Raw genomic sequence first — 13,580 nt, 5'->3', positions numbered from 1 at the left:
GAAAGTCGTTCAGTTGTGTCTGACTCTTTGCGACCCCATGGATTACACAGTCCATGGAATTCTCCAGGCCAGAATACTGGATCAGATCAGATCGGTCGCTCAGTCATGTCCAACTATTTGCGACCCCATGAATCGCAGCACACCAGGCCTCCCTGTCCCTCACCAACTCCCGGAGTTTACTCAGACTCACGTCCATCGAGTCAGTGATGCCATCCAGCCATCTCATCCTCTTTCGTCCCCTTCTCCTCCTTCCCCCAATCCCTCCCAGCATCAGAGTCTTTTCCAATGAGTCAACTCTTCGCATGAGGGGGCCAAAGTACTGGAATGGGTAGCCTATTCTTTCTCCAGCGGATCTTCCCGACCCAGGAATTGAACCGGGGTCTTCTGCATTACAGGTGAATTCTTTACCAACTGAGCTTTGAGGGAAGCCCTTTTTGTTAATATAGGGTTGGCCAAAAAGTTCATTTGGGTTTTTCCAGAAACCCAAACATACCAGAAACATGGTATGGAAACACCTGAACGAACTTTTGGCCAACCAAATATTTTAGCATTTTCAATTGACTGTTAAGGTCTATTGAGAACCTACTGTGTGCCAGGACAGTGTGGATTAATGCCTTCCAGAAGCTTCCAGTATTCGATGAGGACCAGTGATGAGGATATGGGGATGTGGCAGTGTCTGATGGAGAACCTGCAGAAATGACATTGAAGGATACTTACCTGTTGGTCACCCATTGGGGGCGGTGGTTTTTCAGTCGCTAAGTCATGTCCAACTCTTTGTGATCCCATAGACTGAAGCACGCCAGGCTTCCCTGTCCTTCACTATCTCCCGGAGCTTGCTCAAACTCATGTCCATTGAGTCAGTGATGCCATCCAACCATCTCATTCTCTGCCGCCCCCTTCTCCTCCTGTCTTCAATCTTTCCCAGCATCAGGGTCTTTTCCAACAAGTCAACTTTTTGCATCAGGTGGCCAAAGTATTGGAACTTTAGCTTCAGCATCAGTCCTTCCAATGAATATTCAGGGTTGATTTCCTTTAGGATTGACTGGATGATGAGAAACAGTTATTCCTCCATTACAGGTGAGCATTTTGAGGCCAAGAAGCAAATGAGTTGTTCAGGCTACTTGGGCACGTCAGAGACAGAACCTGCTTCCTGAGTGTTTGATTCCCAGAGCAGAGGGCTCCCTGCCTCACGGGGCTCCCCCTACAGTCCAGAATGCCGTGAGCCCAGAGCACATGGTACCCACCCCACAGGGGCATTCTTGGGGCCAAAGAAAGGTGCATGACATGGCGCTCAGTGACCTGAGATGCTGCCTGTACTGGTGGAAGCGTCCCTGGCACTGGGGTGGACCTGAGAGGTCAGGAGACAAGGGTGCTCCTAGCCCTGCCTCCTCCCTTGTTCCAGCTTGGCTTCAGCTCCCCTTCCAGGGCTGACCTGGAGCCTCACCTCCCGTGGACCATTTCCCCTGCTCTGTGTGGTTCTGCTGAATGAGTGCTCAGCAGAGGACAGATTTTCCTGGTGCCCACAGTGCCATCCCCATCCCTGACAGCATCACTTGACCTCTCTGGGATCTCCACTTCCCCACCAGGAGTGACAGATGCGCTGTGGGTGGGAGGAGAAGGTGGGAGAAGGGGCTGACGGGTCTAGACCGGAAGGTCTTTGCAAAGAGGCCATCTGTCCCTGAGCTCTGAAGCGACTCCAGCCTCTCTTCCTGGAGCTGCTTCTCAGCTCTGACTTGACAGTGGTGAGGGAAGAGAATTCTAGAATCCTGGGATGAGGGTGCTGGTTTGAAGCTCACCATGAGCTTGAAACACTTTAAGGCATGTTATTAAAGTTAATCTCACCATTTTACCAATGAAGAAACTGAGGCACAAGGAAGTTAAGGAACGTGTCCCTGTTGACCCAGCCTGTAAATATTAGAGCTAAGACCCGAACTTGGCCATGTGAACTCACAGCCCGCTCAGAGCAAGACAACTGTCTCCAGCCTCAGCAAGACTCTTGGTGGGGATTGTGTTCGTAACAGATCTGAGTGTGTGTTGAAGCCAGTTGGAAAGCTCTCTGGTAAGAATGTGATCAGAATCCTTTGACAGAATGAGGAACCATCCCCTGATTTTCCTCTTTGGCATCTTTCGATTTTTTAATGCTTTTTTTGGTAACAACTTTGTGCCAAGTCGCTTCAGTTGTGGCCAACTCTTTGCGACCCCATGGACTGTAACCTGCCAGGCTCCTCCATCCATGGGATTCTCCAGGCGAGAATATTGAATAGGTTGCCATTTACTCCAGGGGATCTTCCGGACCCAGGGATTGAACCCGAGTTTCTTCAGTCTCCTGCATTGGAAGGCAGGTTCTTTACCACTAATACCACCTGGGGTCACAACTTTATTGAGATATAATTCACATACTATATAGGTCATCTATTTAAAACACAGAATTCAGTGGCTCTTCATATTTAGAATTGGGCAAGCATCGCTGCAAACATCACCCCAGAAAGAAATGCAGTACCTCTTAGCTGTCATCCCCCAAACACCATACCCTCCAGCCTTGGGAAACCATTAATCTATCTCCATCTTTATAGATTGGCCTCTTCTGGACATTTTATATTAATGGAACCATACAATAAGTAGTCTTGTGACTGACTTCTTACAATTCTTTCACTTAGCAAAATGTTTTCAAGCATCCTCCATATTGTAACATGTATCAGTACTTCTTTTTATCACCAAATAATATTCCATTTGTATGGATGTATCACGCTTTATCCTCTCATCAGTTGGTAGATGTTCGGCTTGTTTCTGCATTTTGGTTATTATGAATAATACCACTATGAACATTCATGTACAGGTTTTGTGTGAATGTATGTTTTCCATTTCCCCTGGGAAGATACTTGGGAGTAAAATTGCAGGTCAAACCCTCTGTTTAATCTTTTTAGGAACTGCTAGAGTGTTTTCCAAAGTGACTGCACTGTTTTACATCCCTACTAGTAATGTATGAGGGCTCCAGCCTCCTTGCCAACACTAGTTTTTATCTGTCTTTTTGTTTATAGCCATCCTAGTGGTTGTGATGTGTTTCATGCTCTCTTTTTTTAATTGCAAGGGATATACAAACCATGGTCAACTCTAAGGTACTAGAATATCTGGATAATCTATATCCAGCAATGTTTTCCTAAGAGCTCAGATCTGCCACAAACAGAGGAGAAATAGCCAGCCTCTCCCCAGGCCCAACACCGGGCCTCCACAGTTCCATGGCCAAGCCCTAGGGACACTCCTTGATAACTAACACCTTACCCTGTCCTCTTGTCTTCCAGCAATTCACGAGTTCCCCACAGACCTGTTCTCCAACAACGAGCGACAGCACGGGGCCGTCCTGCTGCATATTCTTGGTGTAAGTGGCCCTCTTGGGGTGGGACATCCCTCAGTTTCCAGCAGGGGAAGCCTGTCTGCAGAGCACAAGGTGTCAGAGATCTCACCGTGTTCTTATAAGAGCCCTCTGAGAACAGGTCCTGGACGTGTTTTAACCGCAAAGAAATGAAGTCTTAAGGATGTGAAGTGACTTGCTCAGTGTCACACAGTGAATGGCCCCAGAGCCAGGACAAAGATTCACGTCTTCTTGTGCCTCCTTTTCTGCTTTTTATAAAACGGGAGTGACGGCATCTCTTCCCCAGATGTGTAAATACAAGCGAACATGGGTCACATCCTTCAGACATAGCAGGGAATGGGATAATGCTCTCCAGGAGCCACCCCCACCCCCTCCCCCGCCCCACGTTTTACCGTCCTGACATAACTGCGGTTTGAGACTTTGGTGCTCTTCTTCTCAAACTTCCTCAGTATTAAATGAGCCTGGTGAGCAGCGGCAGAGTTCGAGTAGCAGTTCAAAAAGGCATAGTGAGCTCAAACCTAAATGATAGGTAATAGTTGCTCTTCTCTGCATGCGAACTACAGCCCACAGCCATTGCCCATACTTATAAATGGAGTTTTATTGGAACACAGCCATTCTCATTCATTTGTATATCATCTGTGGCTGCTTTTCTGCTTCACTGGCTGACCGGAGTAGTTGTGACAAAGACTCTGGGATCCACAAAGCCAAAAAAGATTTTCTGTCTGTCTCTTTGTAGAAAAAGTTTGCCAGCCTCATTGTCTGATGCAGGGAAATGAAAGCGCTTAGGGTTTAATTTTCTACTTTGGATCTACCACAGCAAATGTTCCTCCTGATGTGGTTCCCTGACCGCTCAGCACCATCTGCTTCTATATTTAAACCCAACCAAGTATTCATCTTTGCAAGAGATAATTAAGCAAGGGAAAGCTGGGATTCTCACATAGATAGTAGCCACCTGAGAATAAGGGGTGAGTGAAGTTTTAATTAACGGGATAAACCATTAATGAAAATGAAGATTGTAGGCAAATTTCAAGTGACAGTCTTGTGTATTATTTCTCAAAGGGAGTTATTATCTTTCTAGTTTCTCTGGCTTTCCCCTGCCCTCCCCATTCACTGAGGGGATGTGGATTTGACCAGTTAGTCCCACAATCTGTCCCTCTGCCTCACCAATGTCTTGTCAAAGCCTTTTTTCCTGAACTTGAGAGGTCCTCGGGAATTTTGCAGGAACCCTTTTAGAGCACGCACTACCCAACTACATCTGGAGAACAAAATCCAGCCCACTTCCTGTGTTTATAAATAAAGTTTTATTGGTAGGCAGCCACCCTCCTGTCCATGGCTGCTCTTCTTCTACAGCAGCAGAGTTAGGACAGGCTGTATGGCCTATAAAGACTCATCAGACACTTTAAGAAAAACTTTGCTGAGCCCTTCTTTAGAGCGAGAAAAAACTTGAGCTTTGGAGCCAGGTTTTGTCTGTAGCACTAAGAAGCTTCTCAGAACTTCCCGCCCAAGTGAAGGAAATAGTAGCGCCATCTTGGCCCCCTTTTCTCTCCAGTGTTTCTGAGACGTCAGGGGAACCAGAGGCTCTTTGCCTGGGAAATGCTGTAGGGGCGAATTTCTGAGGGTATGAATTTAGGTTGGGATCCTGAGATTTGTAGCAGTGTCTCCTGTCTCTCTCTCTCTCTCCACGTTCCCCACACCCCCGGTATTTGTTTCTTTTTGCTTCCCCCCAAATGATAATGAGTCAAATTCAGGGATAGCCACACCTGGACTCCAGCACACATTTGCCTTGGATGCTGTGGTCACAGTTGATAGATCTTCCACTTTATCTGTGGGCTTCCCTGATAGCTCGGTTGGTAAAGAATTCACCTGCCTATGCAGGAGGCACAAGAGACATGGATTCGACCCTTGGGTCAGGAAGGTCCCCTGGAGTAGGGAATGGAAACCTACTCTAGTATTCTTGCTTGGAAAATTCCATGGACAGAGGAGCCTGGAGGGCTACAGTCTATGGGGTCGCAAAGAGTCGGACACAACTGACCGACTGAGCATGCCTGCATGCATGCAATTAATTGTAAAGTTGTTGGAATATCACACCATTTTAGCTGAAGCAGCCCAGCCTTTCCCTCTTTCGGGAATAGGGCATTCATCTCACTTTTTCTCTGAAGAAAAAAATGGCTTCCTCCAGTGCTCAGCATAAAATCGCATCTCCTTTCCACAGATTCTGGTCCTTGCCACTCCCTCCAACCTCACCTTAGTCGTTTTCCACTTTACTTTCAATCTGTTCTGCCTGCACCAATGTCCTTGCTGTTTTTCAAATGCATCGAACACACTCCTGCCTCAGGACCTTTTCACGTGCTGTTTCCTAGCCATGATAGATACTTTATTTGCCTATTTGTCCCCCACAAAGAGGCAGAGGCTTTTCCTGGCATCCTTGTCCCCTTATCCCTCATGGCTAGAATAGTACCTGGCATATAAGATGAGCTCAGTAAAGTCATGTTGGGTGGACAGGTCAGAGAGGAGTTCTGCAGATAACATCATCTAAAAACTACTGATCTGTTCTTGCTCTGTCATGAAACAGAAGAAAATGAGACTTGGAGACATGACTTATCCAAAATCACAAGGCAAAAAATTCCCAGGATTAGCCCTAGAATCTGGATTCTGTCCCGTGAACCTCCCAATGTTCAGTGGCTCATGTATTTTAACCTGGACCAACATCAAGCAGCATCCCAGGAAATGCTGGGTCTCAAGTTGTCTGTTTTGGCAGGAGGTGGGCAGTTGGTGACAGGAAATGATGCCTTTGCTAAAACTCGAAGAGGGAAAATCAGGATGATGATTATTTTAAACTCTTAAGGTAATGGTTTTAAATGCTTTCCTTCTCAGCCCTTGAGGTTTGGATCTTGCCTGTCGAGGGCCTACTTGTGTGTTGGAGAGAGACGGTTGCTTGTTTAAGAAGAGAGGAAGGGACACAGGACTCTGTGGACTGACTTTTATTCCACTCCGATGCTCAACAGGTTGTTTCTCCTGTCTGGGTCCCATCTGCCAGTGAGGGGATTGAGGAGAAGCACACCCCAGTGGTGCTGGAGTTTTCCTAACCCAAGCAGGCTGGTGTGGAGCGTGATGGGTTCCTGGCCACTCCCACTGCTGGCGGGAGTCCTGGCTGATGCTGTCCCCCCGTTTCCTTTGCAGGCTCTGTACATGTTCTACGCCTTGGCCATAGTCTGTGATGACTTCTTTGTTCCATCTCTAGAGAAGATCTGCGAGGTGCGTGGGAAGGTCTTAGAACCTTTGGCAAAGCCTGGGTCGGGGGCTGGGGGTGACTGACACTTGGCATATCAGTGCCAGGCCAAGAAGTGGGGAACACTCTGGCAGTGAAGGTTGTCAGGCCAAGTAGTTGGCATCGCTAGTGCAAAGCCTCGCTCTGAAGCTCCAGATTACAATTAGGGGGTGGTGTCCTCCCCCAGAGCTTAGCAGAAGAAAATGCTCCCCCAGTGAAATTATTACCCAGGACCTCTGGCTTCATAGCAGGTACTGGTAGTTAAGCCAAAGCTGGTTAGTTAGGGAGCATTTGCCAAAACCAGCTGCAAGTGACAGGTACCAGGTGGGGCTCTGTGTCCCCAGGGAAGATGCTGAGATGCAATGGCAGGGAATGCCTTTGCAGCCTGACATTGTCTCCTTTTAATTCTTTTGTTAAGTTTTCCCAGTCCTGCCCCCTCCTCTCTCAACTTCTAGCCAAGGAAGGAAAACTGTCTCTGTTTTTAGCATCTGCTGTGTTCAGACTGGGGGCTTCCCAGGTGGCACTAGTGGTAAAGAACCTGCCTGCCAATGCAGGAGACACAAGAGATGTGGGTTCAATCCCTGGGCTGGGAAGATCCCCTGGAGAGCGGTCATGGCAACCCGCTCCAGTATCCTTGCCTGGAGAATCCCATGGGCAGAGGAACCTGCAGGCTGCAGTCCATAGGGTCTCACAGAGTCGGGCAAGACTGAAGCAACTTAACACATGTGCACAAGTGCAGACTGATCTGGGTGTCACTGCACTTTATCCACTTGAAGTCTCCCAGCTATTTGAAGCCGTACTGTCGTTGGGACATTTGCAGGTTGGACATGGACTGTTAGGGGTGGGCACGTCCCCATTACTTGAGCTCCAGGAGGACTGGCTGCTTTTGACCTAGTTCACTAAGTGGTGAGTGACCTGGCAAAAGTGTGCAAAGGCCCTGCCTTCCCCTTGCTCCACACTTGACCTCTCACCCCACTCAGATCAAACCATATGCTCTTCTCCAAGACACCTGTCAGTGAGAGAACTGAGCCAGAGGAGGAACAGTATCAGGAAATGGCTGCTGGGATGTCAGGGTTGACTGTTCAACCTAGAGGCAGCCCTGGAGTGGTGGGCTATCACTTCTTCAGAGGAGGCTCTCAGGAAAAACAGTCAACTGGTCTTTCCAGAATATACACCCTGGAATATGTTGTGGATCGCAACAACAAGGTTGGGTCCCCTGCCCACTTTGAGGTGACAGAAGCCCATGGACACAGGGCCCCATTCAGTGGAGATGCTAGACGAGGTTACCCATCTCCCTAAAAACACAGAGGTGAGCAAGGGTTATGGTCCTGGCTTCATAGGGAATGCTGATGGAAGGGACCTAGTGAGAGCCATCAAAAGTACTGAGGATTCAAAAGGAGGGAAGGAGCATCTCTGGGGAGAAACCGAGGAAAGCTTCATGGAGGAGGTGGCATTTGGTCCAGGCTTTGGGAATGAGAAGTTCCACCAGCTGAGTGGAAGGAGGTCATTCCAGAGGGAAGGAGTGACCCAGGCAGAGGCAGGAAGGAGGCAGGACAGGATATAGCATGGTTTGGATTCTGGTAAAAGCTATCATAGGTGCTCTGATGGCTGAACCTCTGTGATACCTCCTCTTTGGCAGGGCTAGGGTGGGTGGGCTTCTGCCTGGGGGGGTCAATGCTGTGCCCCTATCCCATTTCCCAACAAACCCACAGCTCCAACCCTTCTGAGGACTCCTTCCGTAGCAAGCTTACTGAGGAGGTTGTACTGGCCCAGGGAATGGATTCCTCAGTGGCTTCAGAGCCCAGGCTCCCAAGGAATGCTTTGGGAGGTGGGGGCTAGAGGAGACCAAGTCCTGCTCTGAGCCAGTCTTCCCAGAGGCCTCCTAAGGACCATAGCCAGGCACCTTCAAGTTGGCATTCAGGGGGACCCAGAATTTCCATGGTTTTCCCAAGCACCCAAAGCCCCCAGCCCCAAATTCCAGATCAGAGGATGGGTCTCTGTGTCCAGAACATGGTCTCACCAAGCAGAGTGGGCCTAGATAGTTCTAGCCCTGTCTGAGGGCTTGGCAGAAAAAAATGCTCCCCCACTGAAATTATTACCCAGGACAGACTCAACTCTGGGGACAGGAGGTGAGGTCTATTCCAGTGGGCAGCCAGGTGTCCAGCCTGCCATTGGGAAGGCCTTCTGGGATGCAGGGGCCAGGCTATGCACCTGAGTTTGCCACATCCCACAACCTGATGTATGGATGTTCACATGGTACCCAAGGTCTGCATGAGCACCAGAAGTGACAGGCACTAGACTAGCAGACTCCCCAATGATCCCCAGCTCCTGTTCCAGGCATCCAAAGATGAGAAAGACCCATCTTGTCATCCAGTGGGGGAAGCATGCACATGGACCTCAGATCCTCACTGCATGAGTCATGTTTCAGCTTCTCTTCCCTGGGGGAGTGGATGACTCGTGGTGGCCCTTTTGAAAAGTCTTCATCAAAGAGAGACTATTTAAGCATTCAGACAATGAACAAAAATTGACAGATGGAGGAAGGGGAGAGGGGACTCTGAGGTGAGCGAACATCAGGCAGAGTGGAGGAGGGCATATGCTTGGGATGAGCAAAGAGAGGCCACCAGCCCTGAAGCTTGACTCTGGCTGCGGGGCTGTGCCCCGCACTCTCCATAAGTGGCCAGTAGGCATGCTTACTGCACCTGCAGTACAGCCTGAGGGTCTGCGGTCACTTCTGTTTCAGAAACTCCATCTGAGCGAAGATGTGGCTGGAGCCACCTTCATGGCTGCGGGAAGCTCAACACCAGAGCTGTTTGCCTCTGTTATTGGTAAGAAATCCTATCAGCTTGAGACATGGGATATAGGAAGAACCCAGGTTGGGTGCCCAGACTCTTGTGGGCATGTTTTTTCAGCTCTGAGTGTCAGTTTTCTCATCTGTAAAATGGGAGACGTGGAGAGAAAGTGAATTACTCCACTCCTGGGCTGTGGAGTGGAGTAGGGTACTCACAGGTATGGGTGTTTTTGAGGTGATGAAAACGTTCTAAAACTAGATTGCAGTGATGATTGTATAATTCTGACTATACCAGAAAATGCTAAAGTGATATTTTAAATGGGTGAATTTTACAGCATGTGAATTATCGATAAAGCTGTTCCCCAAATGGGAGGATTGGTGTAGCGGGTCCCTGAGGACTCCTCCACCTCTGGTTTTGTCATTCTCACCAGCATCTCGGGTGTTCCCTGGTAGTAAGAACAAGTCCGGTCCATTCATGGGGTGGGGGACACGGAACCGGCCAGGGTCTGAGGAAGGGGCAGGCCTGGGCTTGCACATGAGGTTTGTGCCTCTTTCTTCCCAGGCGTGTTCATCACCCACGGAGATGTTGGGGTTGGAACCATCGTGGGCTCTGCTGTGTTCAACATCCTGTGTATAATCGGAGTTTGTGGATTATTCGCAGGGCAGGTCAGTGGTGTCTCTCTTCTCATGAAATGACATAGGGATAGCGTGGGAGAGATCCAAGGCCCATCCTTAGCCATGCCTGTAACTCCCTGTGGCTTTGAGCAGGGGTGTCCCCTCCAAGCCCCTTTCCTTGCGTGTAACAGGGGTGTCCTGTGTTCCTTCCACCCATGGGTCTGAGAGCAGAAACAGCGTCAGCTGCCCCCTTGGCTGGTCTCGGGGGTGGGTTGTGGGACATTTATTTGACAGCAGTAAATATTTAAGAAGCGTTTCCTGTAACCCTGACCATGAACTAGACTCTGGACTTACCTGGGGCCTGTCTTCTGCCTCCCTATGGGTGCATGAAGCTGGCTTGTAGATTTCCTATCACATCTTCCTGATCCTTGGAGCCACAGGGGGACATTAGACTTGGCCTCAGAGAGTCGGGCTCATGGAAAGCTCTCTCTGGCCAGGGAGGTAGAGGGAGGCAGCCAGTCACCCCCAGAAAGTTCTAGCGCTGAGAGAAGAGTGAGTGTCTCTGGCCTCCCCCGGCCACATGGCTTCTCCTGGGATACTTGCCATGTGGTCACCGTGAAGGAGCAGGGGGCAGCTTTGCCATTACTTATGAATGTGAACACGCTGTCCTTCTGTACCCAAATATGACCAAGAGAGCAAGGTGGCCTGGAGCAGCCAGACACGCTGTGGTCCTGGTGGACAGTTAAGATGAGCTCCGAGGGCATGTGTCTGCAGCTGCAGGGGTCTGGGGGCAATGGGACACCCCCCAGCTGGTGACGCTAATGGCCCTTTGCTCGGCAGGTGGTCCGTCTGACATGGTGGGCCGTGTGCCGAGACTCCGTGTACTACACCCTGTCTGTCATCGTGCTCATTGCCGTGAGTTAACGCACCCTCCCCCGCCCCACTGTCCTGTCCCTGGCACTATGACCAGAGAACCCACGGCACCCCGCCCTGTGGTGTGCTGGCCACTCACTGTGGTCGAGTTGACCTATTCCCCTCCACGGTGCTTCCCTGTCCCAAAAACCTCATACCCAATGCCTTGGTTATCAAGCACATCCAGGTACCACCTTGAGGGCAGAACGGCCTTGAAAAAACTAAAGCAGGCATCATATGGTTGATGCAGTTAAGCTTAAGAATGTGCTCATCAGAGGCCTTCAGATCCTCACTTAGAGCCAGTTTCCCAAGGAGCAGAGTTTCTGGTTGCCTAGCTCACTGCAGAGCTGGGAAGAGAGAGACCAGCTGGGAGCCCTCAGGTTAGGCAGCTGGGAGCGAGGATGTGGGCAGAAAAAGCAGAGGGCCTGAAACAGGGACCCCTGAGGCCTGGGGTGACATCATGCATACCATGTGACAGTGACACGGCAGTGAAGCCCGTGACACAGTTTACTGCTGAGGACCGTGTCACCCACAGGGGAGCAGTTTCCATCCAAAAGGTGCTTTCAAGTGACTGCATGAGGGCAGGTCACATCAAGAGGGCAGATGCATGTGGCATGCCCAGATCTCAGAGTATGAAATGTATTCTAGAATAGTTCTCCCCCTAAGGACATCTAGAGCCAACTGGATTTGATAACCGTGATCTTTGTATTAGTTAGCTGTCGCCATGTAACAAATTTCCCTCATACTCAGCAGCTTAAGACAGCAAACTTTTATTGCCCTCTTTTTCTATGGATCAAATCTGGGAGTGGCTTAGCCAAGCCCTCTGGCTGAGGATCTCTCATCTGTGTACTCACCGTCCAGAAAACAGTTACGTCAAGGCTCCCCTGGGCAACAATCTGCTTTCAAGATCCCTCATGAGGCGGTGGGCAGGCCTCAGGCTTGTCCATAGAACAGCTCACATCACTGGGGACTGCTTCCCCTCCCAGCAAGGGCAAGCAGGTGCCGAGATGGAAGCCACAGTCTGTTTGTAACCGAATCTCGGACGTGACAGCCCTCACTTTTGCCATATTCTGTTAGAAGCAGATCCCTACGATCAGGCCACATGCCAAGGGGAGCTTGAATGTCAGGTATCTGAGAGACTGCCCACCACACTCCCAAAAATGAAAGTTAGAGGTAAAACAATTTACCTATATACGATTTTACCAAATCAGCATAATACCCGAAAGCATATCATAAAAGGCAAAAGTAATGCATAATAAAAGAATACATCTAGTGTGTAACTCTTTGGGCAGGAAGATGCTGGAACGCTGAGTGATGTAATCTGTTGCCCTCACACAGGAAGTCTCCAGGCCCTCTGGCTGCCAGTGCAGGCTGATATGCTGGACTGGCCACCCCATGAGTGGTGTTGACATTGATGATGGAATTTTCTGAAATTGTGAATGACTGCTGATAAAATCCTAAACTGAGCCAAGTACAGTCATCCCTCTCCACTTGCGTGATAGCTAACTCACTAGAAAATTAAGTATTTATTAAAACTGTGCAAAAATACTTTGATTTATAAAATGGAGTTAAGTTCAAGGCTCAGGTCATTTTTTTTGCTGCTGGCTTAAATATCTAGCAGGACATACAAGATGTCTGTCAAATATGGATAACTCCTCTGGGAGAAACATTTTACATGTTCGAGACTGACTGGTGTCCCTGGTCTTCATCCTCTAAATGCCAGTAGCCTTCCACTGGGTGATAAAAAACTGACACTGTCCCCATACGTGTCCCCCAAGTTCCCCAGATGGTGATACCAGGCTCCCCTCTGCCTCTTCCTCAGAGCCTTGAGTCTGGGGAGCCTCAGAGCAGTGCCCAGCCAGGATGACCCAGTCCGAGTGGCTTCCCAAAGCAGATCCTGTGTGTGCTGCCCGCCTGACAACCAGCAGAGGGTGCAGTGGGCCCAAATCCAGACTGCAGCCCGTGGCCTGTCCTGGCATCGTGTGTAGGGACCCCGATGTCTCCAAGATCTGACTGGTGGGCATAGCCCCCTCCTGTGTGCACTGGGCCTGGCCGGGGCAGTTACAGGATGCCTCCCAGGGCCACAAAGGCATCATTTGTCTGCATCCCACATAGGGGATGCTGGGTGGAGTTGTTGGGCAATGTCAGTGCCCTCTTATGAAGCTGTGGCAACCTCACCATCACCCTCAGCCTCCTTTCAAGTGGTACAAGTGGGTCCTTTGTCCTCAGAGCTTCCAAAGGGCTTATTCTTTATTTTTAAGACAATGACACCCTTTCCTCCCCACCCACTCCATCCTACCCCACACAGAAGTACCAAAGATGGAGGGAGGGAGGGGTAGATAGATAGATAGATATGCAGGCACAAACATACATACAGAGATACCTTTTCAGTTTTTAAGATTCTTGATTTCAGCAACCCTATTCCATTAATGAGGGTAGACCCCTGCAGATGGGCCCCTGTGGCTACTTGGATTATCAGAAGGCCAGACCAGTTCTCTTTGGAGACCCACACTAGGCCTCACCCTGCAGCATCTGCAGACCAAGGTTTCCACTAAGGAAGGGTCACTTCTACGTTTGAAAAACCCAGACCTAGAGAGAGGTGCCAGCTTTCTGTGAAAATCAGAGCA

The 13,580-nt window shown here is 49.6% G+C and overlaps 1 protein-coding gene across 1 annotated transcript in view; it reads left to right on the top strand.

Annotated features, from left to right (window-relative positions):
- The window catches only part of SLC24A4 (solute carrier family 24 member 4), a 190,932-nt gene that overhangs the window by 128,958 nt on the left and 48,394 nt on the right, over positions 1 to 13,580 (top strand). Inside the window, exons 3-7 of the mRNA XM_086363181.1 lie at positions 3,300 to 3,376; positions 6,551 to 6,625; positions 9,379 to 9,463; positions 9,989 to 10,092; positions 10,882 to 10,956. Of these exons, the coding sequence (XP_086219307.1) occupies positions 3,300 to 3,376; positions 6,551 to 6,625; positions 9,379 to 9,463; positions 9,989 to 10,092; positions 10,882 to 10,956 (416 nt within the window). The remainder of the gene's footprint in view (positions 1 to 3,299; positions 3,377 to 6,550; positions 6,626 to 9,378; positions 9,464 to 9,988; positions 10,093 to 10,881; positions 10,957 to 13,580) is intronic.

This window comes from Bos grunniens, chromosome 21, assembly GCF_055505025.1.
Source record: "Bos grunniens cultivar Pamir isolate PY7600 chromosome 21, Bosgru_T2T1.0, whole genome shotgun sequence".
Taxonomy (NCBI): domain Eukaryota; kingdom Metazoa; phylum Chordata; class Mammalia; order Artiodactyla; family Bovidae; genus Bos; species Bos grunniens.
Note: the sequence above shows the minus strand (reverse complement) of the source record. Positions and strands in the feature narration are given on the sequence as shown.